This window comes from Notamacropus eugenii, chromosome 2 (genome assembly GCF_028372415.1).
Source record: "Notamacropus eugenii isolate mMacEug1 chromosome 2, mMacEug1.pri_v2, whole genome shotgun sequence".
Classification (NCBI taxonomy): Eukaryota; Metazoa; Chordata; class Mammalia; order Diprotodontia; family Macropodidae; genus Notamacropus; species Notamacropus eugenii.
This window is the reverse complement of record NC_092873.1, coordinates 538,821,507-538,834,574: the sequence shown is the minus strand read 5'-3', so window position 1 is coordinate 538,834,574 and position 13,068 is coordinate 538,821,507. Positions and strand designations below refer to the sequence as shown.

Sequence of the window (13,068 nt, the reverse complement as noted above, 5' to 3'; positions counted from 1 at the left end):
ACTGGTTGGTACAGGGAGTGGCCTCTACCAGTGCCCCAGGTGTGGCCAGAGATAGTTATTGAGCCAGCTTTGTGGCCAGTCCATTACACCAAATGGAACCTGCAGGCAGAGTGACTTTGAAAAGCACAAGTGAACATGATCTAGGTTGTATGGTATTTTCACTTATTTTCTTAAACATGTCCCAGTTCAATCTGGTTTTGACCACATTTGGGAGGTTAACACTGTGATGCTGAAACTTGAGCTTCATCCTGAAGAAAGAGAGGGATTCTGCTAGGAGGAGGTGGGCAGGCAGGCTCTTCCTTGAAGGGGACATGGCTAGTACAAAGGCATTAGCGATGGGAGATGAGACACCTTGTGTAAGGAACAGAGAGAAGGCCAGTTTGGGTGACCAAGTTGTGAAGGCTTCCAAGAGCTAGACAGAGCAACTTATGTGTGATTCTAGAGTTGAGGGGGTCCTTTGCTAGTTCTCCCTGATCTTAGCACATTGTGCCATGTGAGATCATCTTGTTGGTACACAGCTGCTGGTGTGTAGTCTCTCAGGGTCAACTCAGCACACCTTGAGGAAAGGGACTGTTTTCTGCCCTTCTTTCTGTTGCTGTTGCTCGGCCCGGGGCTGGAACTTAGTGTGGCCTTAATCAGTGCTTGTTGACTGACCAACTGGAAGAGGACACAGACTCGGTCTGCTGGCAGCTATGTGGAGTGGAGAGAGACTTGGCGGAAGGACTTGAGTGAGGAGGTTATCTTGGTCGTGGAGGTGAGAAATGGCTGTGTCTTGAAAGAAGAGGGCTGGGCTGGGGAAGGGAGGAATGACTTTCATTTTGGTCTTGTTGAGTTGTTGGTGTCTCTAGGTTTCCCACGTTGTTGCCACAGTTGTCACCCTTCTGGCCAGCTTGGCTTTTATAAAGATAGTTGATACTTTTCCAGTTTGGCAGCTTCCCATGGCATACTGTGCCTTGAGCTCCCCAAATTGAGTAGACCATTGGAGCCCCCGGTAATTTAAAATGCACTTATCATTTTTACATCAGTTCTTTTGCATTTAAGTTTAATATAAACTCATCTATACAAAATTCAAATAAATTATGAATATATAGTTTAAACACAATGAGCCAATCTCTTTGTTGTGTGTTAATTAGCTATTTCATTGACTCTGAGGCATCACTGATGTGGGCACTCTATGTAATGCAGTGCATGTTATGGCCCCTTTTGATGCCTTCTCATCTTGTATCTGACCATGAGGGAGTTCAGTGACCCTTGGGGGGATGTGTAATAGCTCATGGGCAGTTTTGTTAGACTAACAGCAATCAACACCAACCCCCCCCCCCCGCCCCCCTTTATCTGAATTGCAGAATTGCACTGACCATCTTGGGAAGGTTACATTTGTGACTTTTATTGAGGGATCATCCGATTCTAAATTCATGTGGCTTAATGAGTTCCATTTGTAAATTGTATGTTCTTTTCTCCTGGCTCTTGCTGGCTTGATGGCTGGACTGTTGACCTTCAAGGCATGGGATCAGATTCCACTTCTGACCCAAACTGGCTTTGCCCCTCCATGCTTTAGGCCGCTCTCAGAACCTAAGCTTTGAAGGGAAGATGCCAGCCTGCATGGCTGGCTAGAGTCACTCATCTAGGAGTTCTCTAGACAAAGCACTCACCAGACGGTTTCTTGCCTTTCCTCACCTTAGGCTTATTTAAAAGTGGATTAAAATGGGTACTAATTGGGACAGTAACGTGGGAAGCAAATCACGAAGCCTAATCCCAACAACTCATTTGTTTTACTACTTCAGAGTTTGGTTTGGTGGGTTTGGTCGCTGTTTCATTGTTTCCTTGAATGCATGTTATCGCTAGAAGCAAACTCATAGCGTCCTCTCTTGGCTCTTTAACTTTTTCTCACCTGAATTTCTGTTTTGCATTTTGCCAAAAACAAAGCCCCTTCCTCAGCAGAGAGACTGAGTTTACTTGTACCCTGATGTCAGGTGTGCAGAGGGAGTAGGAGAGTCCCTCCTCTGAGAACTCTCAGAAATACGTGTGGAGAGACTCTTAAGGACAGGCTTTATCCCTTTCCCTCCATTTGAGGTTGGACTAACTCCTCATACCATACATGGTTACAGATGTGTGTATGTCATAGTGCATAGAGCTCTGGGCCTGGAACTGGGAAGCCTTTCTACCCTCAGACAGTGACTAGTGGTGTGACCCCAGACAAGTCACTGAACTCTGTTTGTCTCAGTTTCTTCATCAGTAAAACGAGCTGGAGAAGGAAACAGCAAATCGCTCCAGTGTCTTTGCCCCAGTGGGGTCACAAGGTTGGACTGAAATCACTGAACAGCAAAGGGCTTTTGTTTCTGCGTTGTGCAGGCAGGACCTGAGAACTTGGGGAATTCCTCTGGCTCAGTTGTGATACCTGTTCTCCATATTTTTAAAACTAGTGGGGTGAAATGTGAAAGCCCAAAGCTCAAATGACAGTATCAGGTCATTTCTGAATTCTAGTAAGATTAACTTAACACATCCAAAGATGGAATATTTTCAAACAGATAATCCCTCTTTTGAGGATGACTATTTACATGTACTTTTTGCATTACTGAAGAATTCCATTCCTTTCTCCCCACTTTTTTTCCCCATAAAAATCGTAATTGTTTACTTGGAGAGATAGAACTAAGATCGTAGAAATGAAAATGTTGGGAGCTGTTGGAGTTGAAGCACAGGTGTAGACATGGTCTCTGAAATGAGCAAATTGGAAAAAAGACTCAGGTCACAAAACTTTAGTCGATACACAGCTTTTTCCAGAGAACCTCCATCTCTCTGACTGTTCCTGCGTTTGTGGCATTCCTGGGATCCAAGCAGGTCCTAGATGTCTACTTTTCCCTTGGAACAGTCTTAAAGGGGATCTTCCTGATACTTTGGTCATGTTTGGGCCATGCAAAATGAGTGTGGTAAGAGATTTGACCAACAACAGGACAGATTTAGTCCCTGGAATTAGGGCTGGCAAGGAGGACCTCTGTCTTCTATCATTTTTCAGAGGATAGGGAGGCCCAGACAGACCCATGGAGTTTCCGGTGAAACAGTCAGGCCTGGAGCTGCAGACTCCAAACTCAGTCACTTTTCTTTAGCTTGTCCCTGTGGAGACTCAAGGAGGTGGATGTGCTTCAGATATTACAATTTATGATTGCTGTCAGCACAGGATATAATGAAAATGGAGAGGTGATCTGAAAGAGGGTTAGGGCAGTGACTAAGAAGAATTCATAGGTTCCATTTCTACCATATACTTTCATTATTTTCTATTTATGTCAAACTGAGGCCACAAGGCATTTCTTAACCATGCTAATTGGTGATTAAGAGATTGTAATTACTGAGGTAAGATTATAATGAGGGAAGGCTAGAGAAGGATAAAAATGTGGTAAAGCAAACAGTGGCTCACCTGTCATGTAGAAATCCAGACTGGCCAAGTCCTAGCTGCTCTGCCAGCTCACCCATGTCAGAGCAGAGTGCGAGCATCCTGGCCAGCCCTGCCCTTCCTGGCCAACTGGGAGGACTCCATTCTGGAGGTCTTTGTCCATCCTCCCTTTTCTCCACAAAGAGCCTCCTGAGACAGGAGCTGACCAGCACCTCCAGTGTCTGCTGTGGGCAGCTGGGGAGGGCCTCCTACTTCCTGGGATGCTTCATGCAAATTTCCAACTGCAGCCCCTCTCCCAGGCTCTTGTGCCTGGGAGAGGCAGTAAGAGCCCCATGATGACGACCTGGTGTGTCACAGACACCTCATTGGGCCTGAGAACAGGAAGGTGGCCAGAACCGGTTGCTTTATTTACTGCTTATAAAGGCCAGTGTTCATCCTGCTAAATTATTTGAATAGTTTTAAAAAGTGAATGGTAAGAAATATATCTCTAGTGCTTTAAAATGATAGCTGAAATTGTTTTTTTTTGTTTGTTTTTGCTGAGAATTGGGAGATGGGGGTGGCTTCTTTATTTAGTGGTGGTTACAGACATGTCTGCTGAATGCCATTAATTGATGTTGAAAATAGAGTTGTGAGGAGCTGTTTGTTTCATAGCAGTGACTCTCCAAAGAGGTTGGGAAGCAGGTTGGTTCTCTGGAATTCTCTCTTCTGGTGTGCATCCTGTCCTCTTCCCTCTGGAGCCCACTCCCCATGTGTGGCAGGATGCCGGGGGGACAGGGATGAGGACAGGTACACTTTCTCTAGTTAGGGAGGGCAGTCAGCACTGGGCTTCTGTGTTCAGCTCTGCCTCTTGTCCTCCACACCACACCTCAGAGGCCCTGAATGTGCCTTAACTTGCTGGGGTTCACTCAGGAATTGGGGGCTTCACAGCCTAGCCTGCGAATGTTGATGTGCTTGGTCCCCAGGATGTGAGAACTAAAGTGCTCTCTGCTGCCCACTCTTGTGTTGGTAATGAAGGAGATGGTCACTGAAGTGTGTGGCAGGGATGAGGTGGGCAAAGATGTTGATGCGCCCTACCCTTGTGGAGTACCACCACACCTTTCTGGGGATCATTGCCAAAGCAGCCACAGAGAGGTCAGTGGCACAGAGTACTTCTCGTGTCTCTCAGCACTTTCCTCATCTGTGAAATGGGAACAATAATAGATGTATCTAGCTTGCTTCCATGGGAAGATCGTTTGCCCCCTTGAGCGCCCTCTCTCCATGCCCACTGTCCTCTGTATTAAGGAGGAAGGTTGGTTCTGCCACTTGCTGCCTGGGAGCTCTCATCTCATCATCCTGACAAAGGGGGTGGGGCTTGCTAGCTTCTCCTGTCCCTCCTGCTCTCACTGGGTGCCTCTCTGAGGCTCCAAATCCACCCTCTCAGCTAGGTCATCAGCTTGTTAAAGAAAAGGCAAAAATTGGTGCCAAATCAGAGGAGAAAAGAGAAACCAGAAGAAGGTTGGGCATGTAGTTGAGGCGAGTGGTGGGGCTGGCAATGAAATGGACACAAGGAGAGACAGTCAGTCTATTGCTTTTCTTTAGGCCATTCATGTTTATAGTAAAATCATATCAAGGCTGTGTCTGTGTGACTGTGTTTATGCCCGGCTAGTTACGCACTTCTTAGCTTGGTTTATTTTTTAGCTTAGTTTAGTTTGCCTTAGTTGGTGCTCAGAGAGAGGCCTGTTGGTCTGATTGCAGCGTGAGTAGTAGAGTTAGCCATACTAAGCGCTCTCAGTAAGGCCAGACCATGTTCATCTCACTTATTTCCTGTCCAACTGACAAAGTTGGCTAAACATATGTTCATAAGATGTTCATAAGTTGATTTTTCTCTCTAGTTTCGCCTCTATCCCAAGTCCTTCCAGGGTGCCCTCCTCATGTGGCATAGAGACGATTCTGGGCCCTTCGAGGAGATGTCTGCAGGAGGGAGCACAGGCTCTGAGAGAGGAAGGCTTCGCTGTGGCCTCCCGTCCGCTCCTAAGGACCGGTTTCACTTAAATCTGAAAAGGCTGGGATCTGATGCCTCAGAGAGGATGGAAGAGATTGGCTTTCTGGTGATTGTGCTCTGATGTTTTCTGCTGTCTTGGGATCTTATCTTCAGATTAGAATTGTTTTTTCTTGTTGCTGTATCTACATTGAGTGTATTTTACATTAAAATACATTTGTATTTTAGGATGGCTTTTAATTCTTTCCCACACAATATAATTAGACCAGTAACCCATTCTTGCATTCCATTTATCACTCGGCATCTTTTTACATTAAGGAAATAGCCAGAGAAATTATTTTGTTGGTGTTTTCTTTTCCTGGTGTCTTCCTGATGGAACACACAGCAGTACAGAAGCCAGCTCGCTCATGCACTGCCTGCCTGTCGTGGGTGACGTTGGTCTGTGTTCTCCGAGGCCCCGTGGAGCTCCCTCCACCTCTAGGGGCCTTCCTCCCTGCCCGGGATTCTCCTCCTTCCCTTCCTGCAGTGTGACTTACACATTGTGGGGGCTGCCCATTGCTTGGATGATGCCTTAGAGAGCACTTAGTTTGTGTAATTCCTTATTTATGATGTCACTGACATAGCCTGCTCACTCCTGCAACCTGCCTCTCCATTACCTTTCTGGGTAATCCTCAACTTAGCATTTTTTTTTGGAAAATTATAATTGTCTGTGATTCCTAGTCATGGAACAGAACTAGTAAAGTATTAGTGTTTGAAAATGTTCCTTTGTTTCTAAGAGAATCTTGAGTCATCAGAAGACCGGTGTAATTGCCTGACTGCAATTAGTTCATGTCTTTTCTCCTGTTTGGTTCTTACCTAACCTCACGTTTGGCTCCGAGAAGCTGTAGCATGTGCAGCAGCCACACCTGGCAAAACTATCTCAAACCAAACTTGTTGGGGAAGTAGGGGGATACCTGAGACCCCAAGTATATGAAGACCTAGCCCATGGAATGGGCAGATGAGAGCAGTTTGCTCCAGTGGCCATGCTGGTGACTGAAGCAGGTGCTGTGGAGCACTTGGAGCGTGGTCAGACAGTGAAGATGCCAAGGTCACCCATCAGTCACATCCCTGGCTACTTCATTTTTGTCTTGACACTGGACTTTAATGACTCTGGAAGAGAGAGTGAGGCCGAGGACTTTGCACATCTCTGCCTCATTGAAATCCAATTCACTTGCATCACCCCGTGAAGTTATTGGTCCTCTTTGAAAACGGAGGATGAACAGCAAACACTGCGTGTGTGCTTGTGCGTGGTGCGTGTGCGTGCGCATGCTCACATATGATAAATGAACTCTACAGGTTCTCTATCCAGTTGCACACAGTAGTCTAGATAAAATGGATTCTTCCCATTGGTTTTCCTGTGTGGACAGTTGGGCCAAACCCTTATATGATGAGATCAGGTCAAGGAAATCCACATCAGGAGCATCCCCAGAGCTTTGCCACCAATTAGAGGATGCTGCCATTTTGCACGGTGGGGATCGATGGCTTTTGATGAGTGCATGTCCCTTTTTTATGCCTTGCTTAATGTTCATGGCCATAGGCCCATGGAGCAAGAATGACTCTTCTGTCTTCCAGTGAATTCTGCTGGAGGAGAAGCTTTAAATCCACTCTCCCAAACTCAGTGCTTTCGTGGATGCACAGATATGATTTGCTGTGGCTCCCTGTTTCCTACTAATCCATTTATCAAAGATGCCCACATGGTTGATGTATATGGAGGTGTGTGGTTAGTAGTTACTGGTAGGTTCTCAGTTACCATTTCAAAAAACAAATAAGGTTTAAGATGTTTTCCTCTCCTTTGGTGTCTTCCCTTCTTTTAGGTACCTTGAAAACTGACCCTTCTGTGCCCTTCCAGCACAGATCTTCTGTTTATTTTTTTGTCCATTGTATCATTTCTGTTTTCCCGAGATGGATATACATGCAAACCTGTATCCTTGTGAGAGTTAAAAAAAATAGACATTTTCTTCTCCTTATGTCATGATGATTGGTTTGCATTTGTCATCCAAGTGACATTATTAGTTCTGTGGCCTTTTTTCCTCCATCCATTTATCTTTTTTCATTGTTATAATTTGTCTAAACAGGTCACACTTGTTTTTAATAGTGCACTATACAGCTTCCCCATTTTTATTTTTCAAGATTTCTATTTATTTTACTCTTTGTGCCAAGAAGTTGGTTTTCTGCCTTCACAGCTGATTTAGCAATGACTCCCACATCAGTAACATGTTGTATCCTATAAAATTGAATTCCTTTCTTTCGTCCTGTTGTTTGGAGCTCTCCAGGTCAGTACCTCCTGACTCTTCCTGAAGAAAAAGTATTCAGGCTAGAGAGGTGTGAGACCACCCAGTAACATGTCACACAATTATTTGGTGTTTACACAGTTTGGGGCCTCTCATATTCCTTATTGCTAAATCATGTTTTTCACCATCTTCACCTGTAACCTGCTTTTGCATTAGAGTCACCAGGTATCAGAGGACACAGTGATTTTATTGGGAGAGCCTTTGTCTGCCACAGATGCTGGTCTGTCTGTTGCGATTATTTTCATTGTGATGTTTTTGCAAATCTAGGATGATGAACTACAAGGCCAGCTGACCAAATGTCTCATGAAATTAGAGTTCTGGCTGCCTTTAGAGGGAGGATAAAGACAGCTCCAGTTTTTGCCCAGTCAGTGAGCCGTGCTTCCATGCCCTCCAATTTCTTTCTCACGTTGGGCCTTCCTTCTCACGATAATGTCAGAATTGATAAGCTCAGTTTCTTTGTAGTAAGCGTGTGAGACAAGAATTTCATGATCAGAGTATTTGAAGTGAAGTTGGTATTTACAAGTTGTCTAAAATCTAGTTTCTTTCTCTTCTTTGCCCCCTTTTGTCTTCTGATTGCATCACTGCTGAATCTCATGACTGGACTGCACTTGGTCTTGTTTCATGGATTCCTGTGGCCTCCTCGTCAGTCTCGATGAGTTTTTGGCAGGTTTTTGGAAAGCAGATACCAGGATAGTTGTTTGCCCTTTGTACATCATGGGATGATGTCATAACTTGTGGGTGAATAGGATTTAAGTGAGGCAGAGTTGCACCAAGTCAAGACCATCGGCAGTGGCCTGGGATGCAGTGGATGACCTTGTCATCTTCAATGCCTGACCAAGCTCTAAGCACTCCATGGTGCCTACTTCAGCCATCTTCAAGGTCATTGGAATAAATTGTTCTCATCCACCCATTCTGCTGGAGAAAGTCTTCCCATGTTTGAGATTGACATTACCCTAACTCACTGACAGGTTTGAGGGTCCCCAGTTACCCTGAGTCTGTCTGCTGAGACAATTTTATCATGTAGCATGTGCAGCAGCCACACTCAGCAATACCATCTCAAACCAAATCTGTTGGGGAGGTAGGGGGATGCCTGAGACCCCAAGCATATGAAGACTTGCCCCATGGAATGGGCAGATGGGAACAGTTTGCTCCAGTGGTCATGCTGGTGGCTGGAGTTCTACCAGGGTCCGTTCCCTGCCCATGGTACAGGTGGAGCTGCAGGAGGGTGAGCAGCCCTTATACCAGAGGCCCTAGTTCTCCTGATACACTGGAACAGCATTTGGGATATCAATGGACCTGCCACCATTTGGGGTTTTCTTGGCATAGTCATGAATAATTTCTGATCAGCTCCATAGTGCATTCTGACATTGGAGTGAGGCTTTGGGGAGGTCATGGTGACTTTAAAGCATCCCTCATGGCCCATCTCTTTTAGATTATCTGTAGTAGTTGCTGCATTAACACCAGTCTTGGATGCTCAGGGCTTTGCTTGTTTATCGATGTTATTTATTCCACAGTTTCTGGCATTGGGCATTTTGGGATGTGGATTTAGAAAAAGATTTCAAAAAACGTATGATTCAGGAGGTAACCCAGCTTTGCTGGAAGCTGTAAAAATAGTTTAGATTAGGATTTTTTAACCTTTTTCATGTCATGGACTCCTTAGGCAGTTGGAAACTGCTGAACCCCTCCTCAGAATAATATTTTGAGTAATATTTACAATACTTGAAGTTTATGCTAAATTTTAGAGTCTAGTAAAAATAAAGTCTTTTTTCATTCACATTACAGGTTCTCTAAAATCCATCTGCAAAACATCAGTCTCTAGACCCCGGTTTAAGAACCGCTGTTTGGACACAGAGTTGACAGCTTAAAGCATTTCAGTTTGTAGTATTTTGAAGATTTTATCATTTCTAGATGTAAAAGCTACTGACTTTTTGACTTTTTTGAAGCTGAGATTTCTTTGTCAAAAATGTGTTTCCCTTTTTGCATGTTTTTGTCCTCAGCTTTTTAGTTAGACAAACAAGTTTTCTGATGAAAAGTTATTATCACCAGTAAGGAAAAACTTTAAGCTAATTAATATCTGCAAAGAGTGTTAAGATTCTCTTCTGAATGGGCACACTCAGGTTCATGGTGGGCTTCCAAGCTCTGGGGACAGGCAGAGGATCTTAGGAAGTGTGCTGGCCACAGCAGACATGTATATGGTAAATATTTGCTAAATTCAGTTGTCCAGTATCCTCCAAGTTAAATGAATACACTACAGCTTTATAAACGGCCACTTACAGCTGGTAACTTTGCAAAACTGCAGGAGAAAAGGCAGTCATTGTAAGAGCAACGACCAACAAAATAGCCCCGTGGCATTTTTACATAGTCAGGGATTATTTACCGAATGTTTAGGAAGGGCCCATTCCCTCCTGTCCTGGTGTCTCTCACACATCTCATTTTCCATTTCTCCTGCTAGTCACTGCATTGGCCGCTCACTGGCTCCTAGGCCTGGGGAGGCTTCTCTGCCATACTCAACTCCTAGGCCCTTTTGTGCGGGAATGGAAGAAGGGAGGTAGAAAGCTTCTCCTGCACCAGATTGTGCTCAGGCCCCGGAACAGGCCAAAGAAGGCTCTCCATGGCTGAGTCCAAAAATGGGGGCGTCCTAGTGCTAGAAGTGAGATTGGTCTTGGGAACAGGGTGGCTGCCAAGAAGATGCCAAGTGAGGGTGGTGTTGGAGAACGAGAGCCGCTGGGCTGGGGCCCTTCAGACTCTTGGTTCTCTGCTGCTCAGAGCATCCTGGTGCTGGTAGTGTTAGTGGTGTTAGACTCGGGTTTCCTTGGATGTAGGCAGTTCCTGGTGAGGACACTTGTTCTCCAGGGAATACCTGTGGCATCCCAGGAGACTGCCCTTGAACCCCAGACTTGGTGACTTCTCAGCTGTCCACAGCATCATGTAAAGAGTCTTAATTTTTTAGTGGCTGACATTCTTCATTGGGAATTGTGCCACTGCCTCGGTCCTCTCCACAATCTGACCAGGCTTCATTTCCCACCTCTCTCCTTTCTTGGCTTCCCCAGACTAGCTGTGTGCTCCTTCACAGCCCTGGAGCAGGAGGTTGGATCTCACTTTACCCTCCTCATTTGGGCTGACCTGCTGCTGCTTCGCACAAAGATTTTCACATAACAAGCTCAGTGAGTGTTAGAGTTGAGATTAGAACTAGTGCCCTTTGTAGTCTTTAAGACGGGGCAAGGCTGGATTTATTTCCTCTTTGAGAATAACCCTGTGTCCCCTGGAAGCCACTGATCACCTGATTAAAACCAAAGGGAACTTGGAAACAGACAGACCTGAGGGGTCACAGAGCCTGAACTCAGGTCCTCTGACTCCCAAGTCCCACAGCTTTTCACCACAGGAAGCTGGTGACTTGGGGGGGCAGTGCGGGCAGGTGGGCATCCTTCCCTCACCTTCCAGCTCTCTGTACTCAAGTTCAGGCCAACCCTGTAGTGCACCTTCCCTCAGTCCATGTCCAACCCCACTATATTGGAGAAAGACCCATCAGCTGTTTCAGTTTTGTTATTGGAAATCCTTTGCTACTTTGTCTTACATCATCATTGCTGTTTCCTACATTAAAACTGAACTCAGCCCCCACCAGATACCAGGCAATTTGCTAGTTTCTAGGGATAGCAAAAAAACCCTTTCCTTGAGAAGTGCACCCAGAAACGCTCTTGCATCATACAGCTCACAGAACCCCCCATCTGGGTGGCAAGTGAAAGAAAGCACTCCTGTCCACTTAATTTTCTTAAAACTAAAAGCCTTCTGTCTTCAGATTTGGGGGTATGTAACTTGAGGACTTAATTCAAGAATATTTGCATCCTCATCCCCCCTCATGCCTGAGCTTTGGGTGGGAAGGTAGAGATGGGCCCTGCCCTGCCTCACGGGACATGCTAACCCTGTTTTCTCTGCCCTTATGGTCCTATACCAGTGTGAGTATGGAGCACGTTGGGCTAAAGGCGTGCTCTTGGTGAAGCATTTTGTGTGTGTCTGGCGTTGGCTGCCCTGGCTGGCCGTCTCTTTGTTTCTAAAGTGAAGGGCGTGGATCTGTTCTCCATGGCTCCTGGAGAGCTCAGACCTCGTCAGTCTTTGGCACGTGACATCAGAGTGGCCGGTCTCACCAGTGGGCCGGAAGGCTCCACTTTCACTAACTGGTGTTTTCTGAATAGGTGCCAGTAACTCAGGAAGACCTCCTTTATTCCAAGTAAAATGTTTTGCTAACCTGTTTCAGGTAACTTTTCAAAGACTGTCATGTATTAGTCGCTCACGGTTTGCACTCAGTTTTTCTCTGTTGTTGCTAGTGCCCTGTGGTGAGATGTCTCCCTTTGTCTCTGTAGTTATCAGAGACTGTTACAGACGATTGCCGTACTCGAGGCTCAACGTACTCAAGCAGTCCAAGACCTCGAAAGTTTAGGCAGACACCAGAGAGAAGCGCTGAGAAATCCCATTGGATTTGTGGAAAAACTCCAGAAGAAGGTACCGAAGGCTGTTTTTAAAGCTTTATTGGGCTCTGTTTCCTGGTGTACTCTGTTGTGTGTGGGTCATGTACATTGTGAAAAGCTTCCCCCCTGTCCCCCCCCACTTCTCTTTCCCTGCCCCTGGGCCAGCCCCTGCTCCTTTGGCCAGCTGGTTTCTCCTGTGCCGATGCCAGGCTTTTGTGAGTGTCCTGTCCAATGCTGCTTCGGAGCTCACTGATGAGTGCAGAATGAATAAGGTCCCTGGGAAAGTACTTGAGGGTTTAGACTTTGGGCTCTGATTGCTTTTACAAATCATTGCCTAGAGAAAGAATTTGTATTCATAAAAACAGTGTCCCTGTTAAAGTCCTTATGCATTTAGTCAAAAAAACCTTGAGCAAAGATTCAAAATGTTTTTAATCTCCATATTCCTTTTTTGCGAAAAGGGCAAGTGTGGCTTTGTGGCCTTCAGAGGAGGCCAGACACATAGAGATACATAGTGGTGAGGCAGCAAGGGGGTGCCCAGGGGCCTGGGTACGGGGTTAGAAAGGCCAGACATTTAGTAACTGTGTGACTCTGGGCAAGTCACTTCACCTGTTTGCCTCAGTTTCCTCAACTGTAAAGCAGAGATCATCACGGCCCCTATTTCCCAGGATTGTGGCAAGGAACAAATGAAATAATTGTAAAGGGCTTAGCACGGTGCCTGGAATGTAACAGCGATGACAGAAATGCTGCTTATTTTTATGGTTCTTCTTTATTACTCATGCTGTGTGTGTGCGTGTGGCATTTCCTCTGTATCTGAGTGTCAAGAAAACCACCACCCAAATCCTTCTGACTTTGTTTTTTCCTGACTAGAGGCTCTCACCTCTGTGTGTGTGCGTGTGTGTGTACACACAG

General features: G+C 45.7%; 1 protein-coding gene across 11 annotated transcripts in view; it reads left to right on the top strand.

Annotated features, from left to right (window-relative positions):
• The window catches only part of ZZZ3 (zinc finger ZZ-type containing 3), a 91,125-nt gene that overhangs the window by 64,933 nt on the left and 13,124 nt on the right, over positions 1-13,068 (top strand). For all 11 annotated transcript variants that reach the window (XR_011975910.1, XM_072649898.1, XM_072649900.1 and 8 more), the window contains one exon: positions 12,055-12,193. Coding sequence is in view for 10 of the 11 variants with exons in the window: in XM_072649898.1 (XP_072505999.1) it covers positions 12,055-12,193 (139 nt within the window). In the remaining variant the exon portion in view is untranslated. The remainder of the gene's footprint in view (positions 1-12,054; positions 12,194-13,068) is intronic.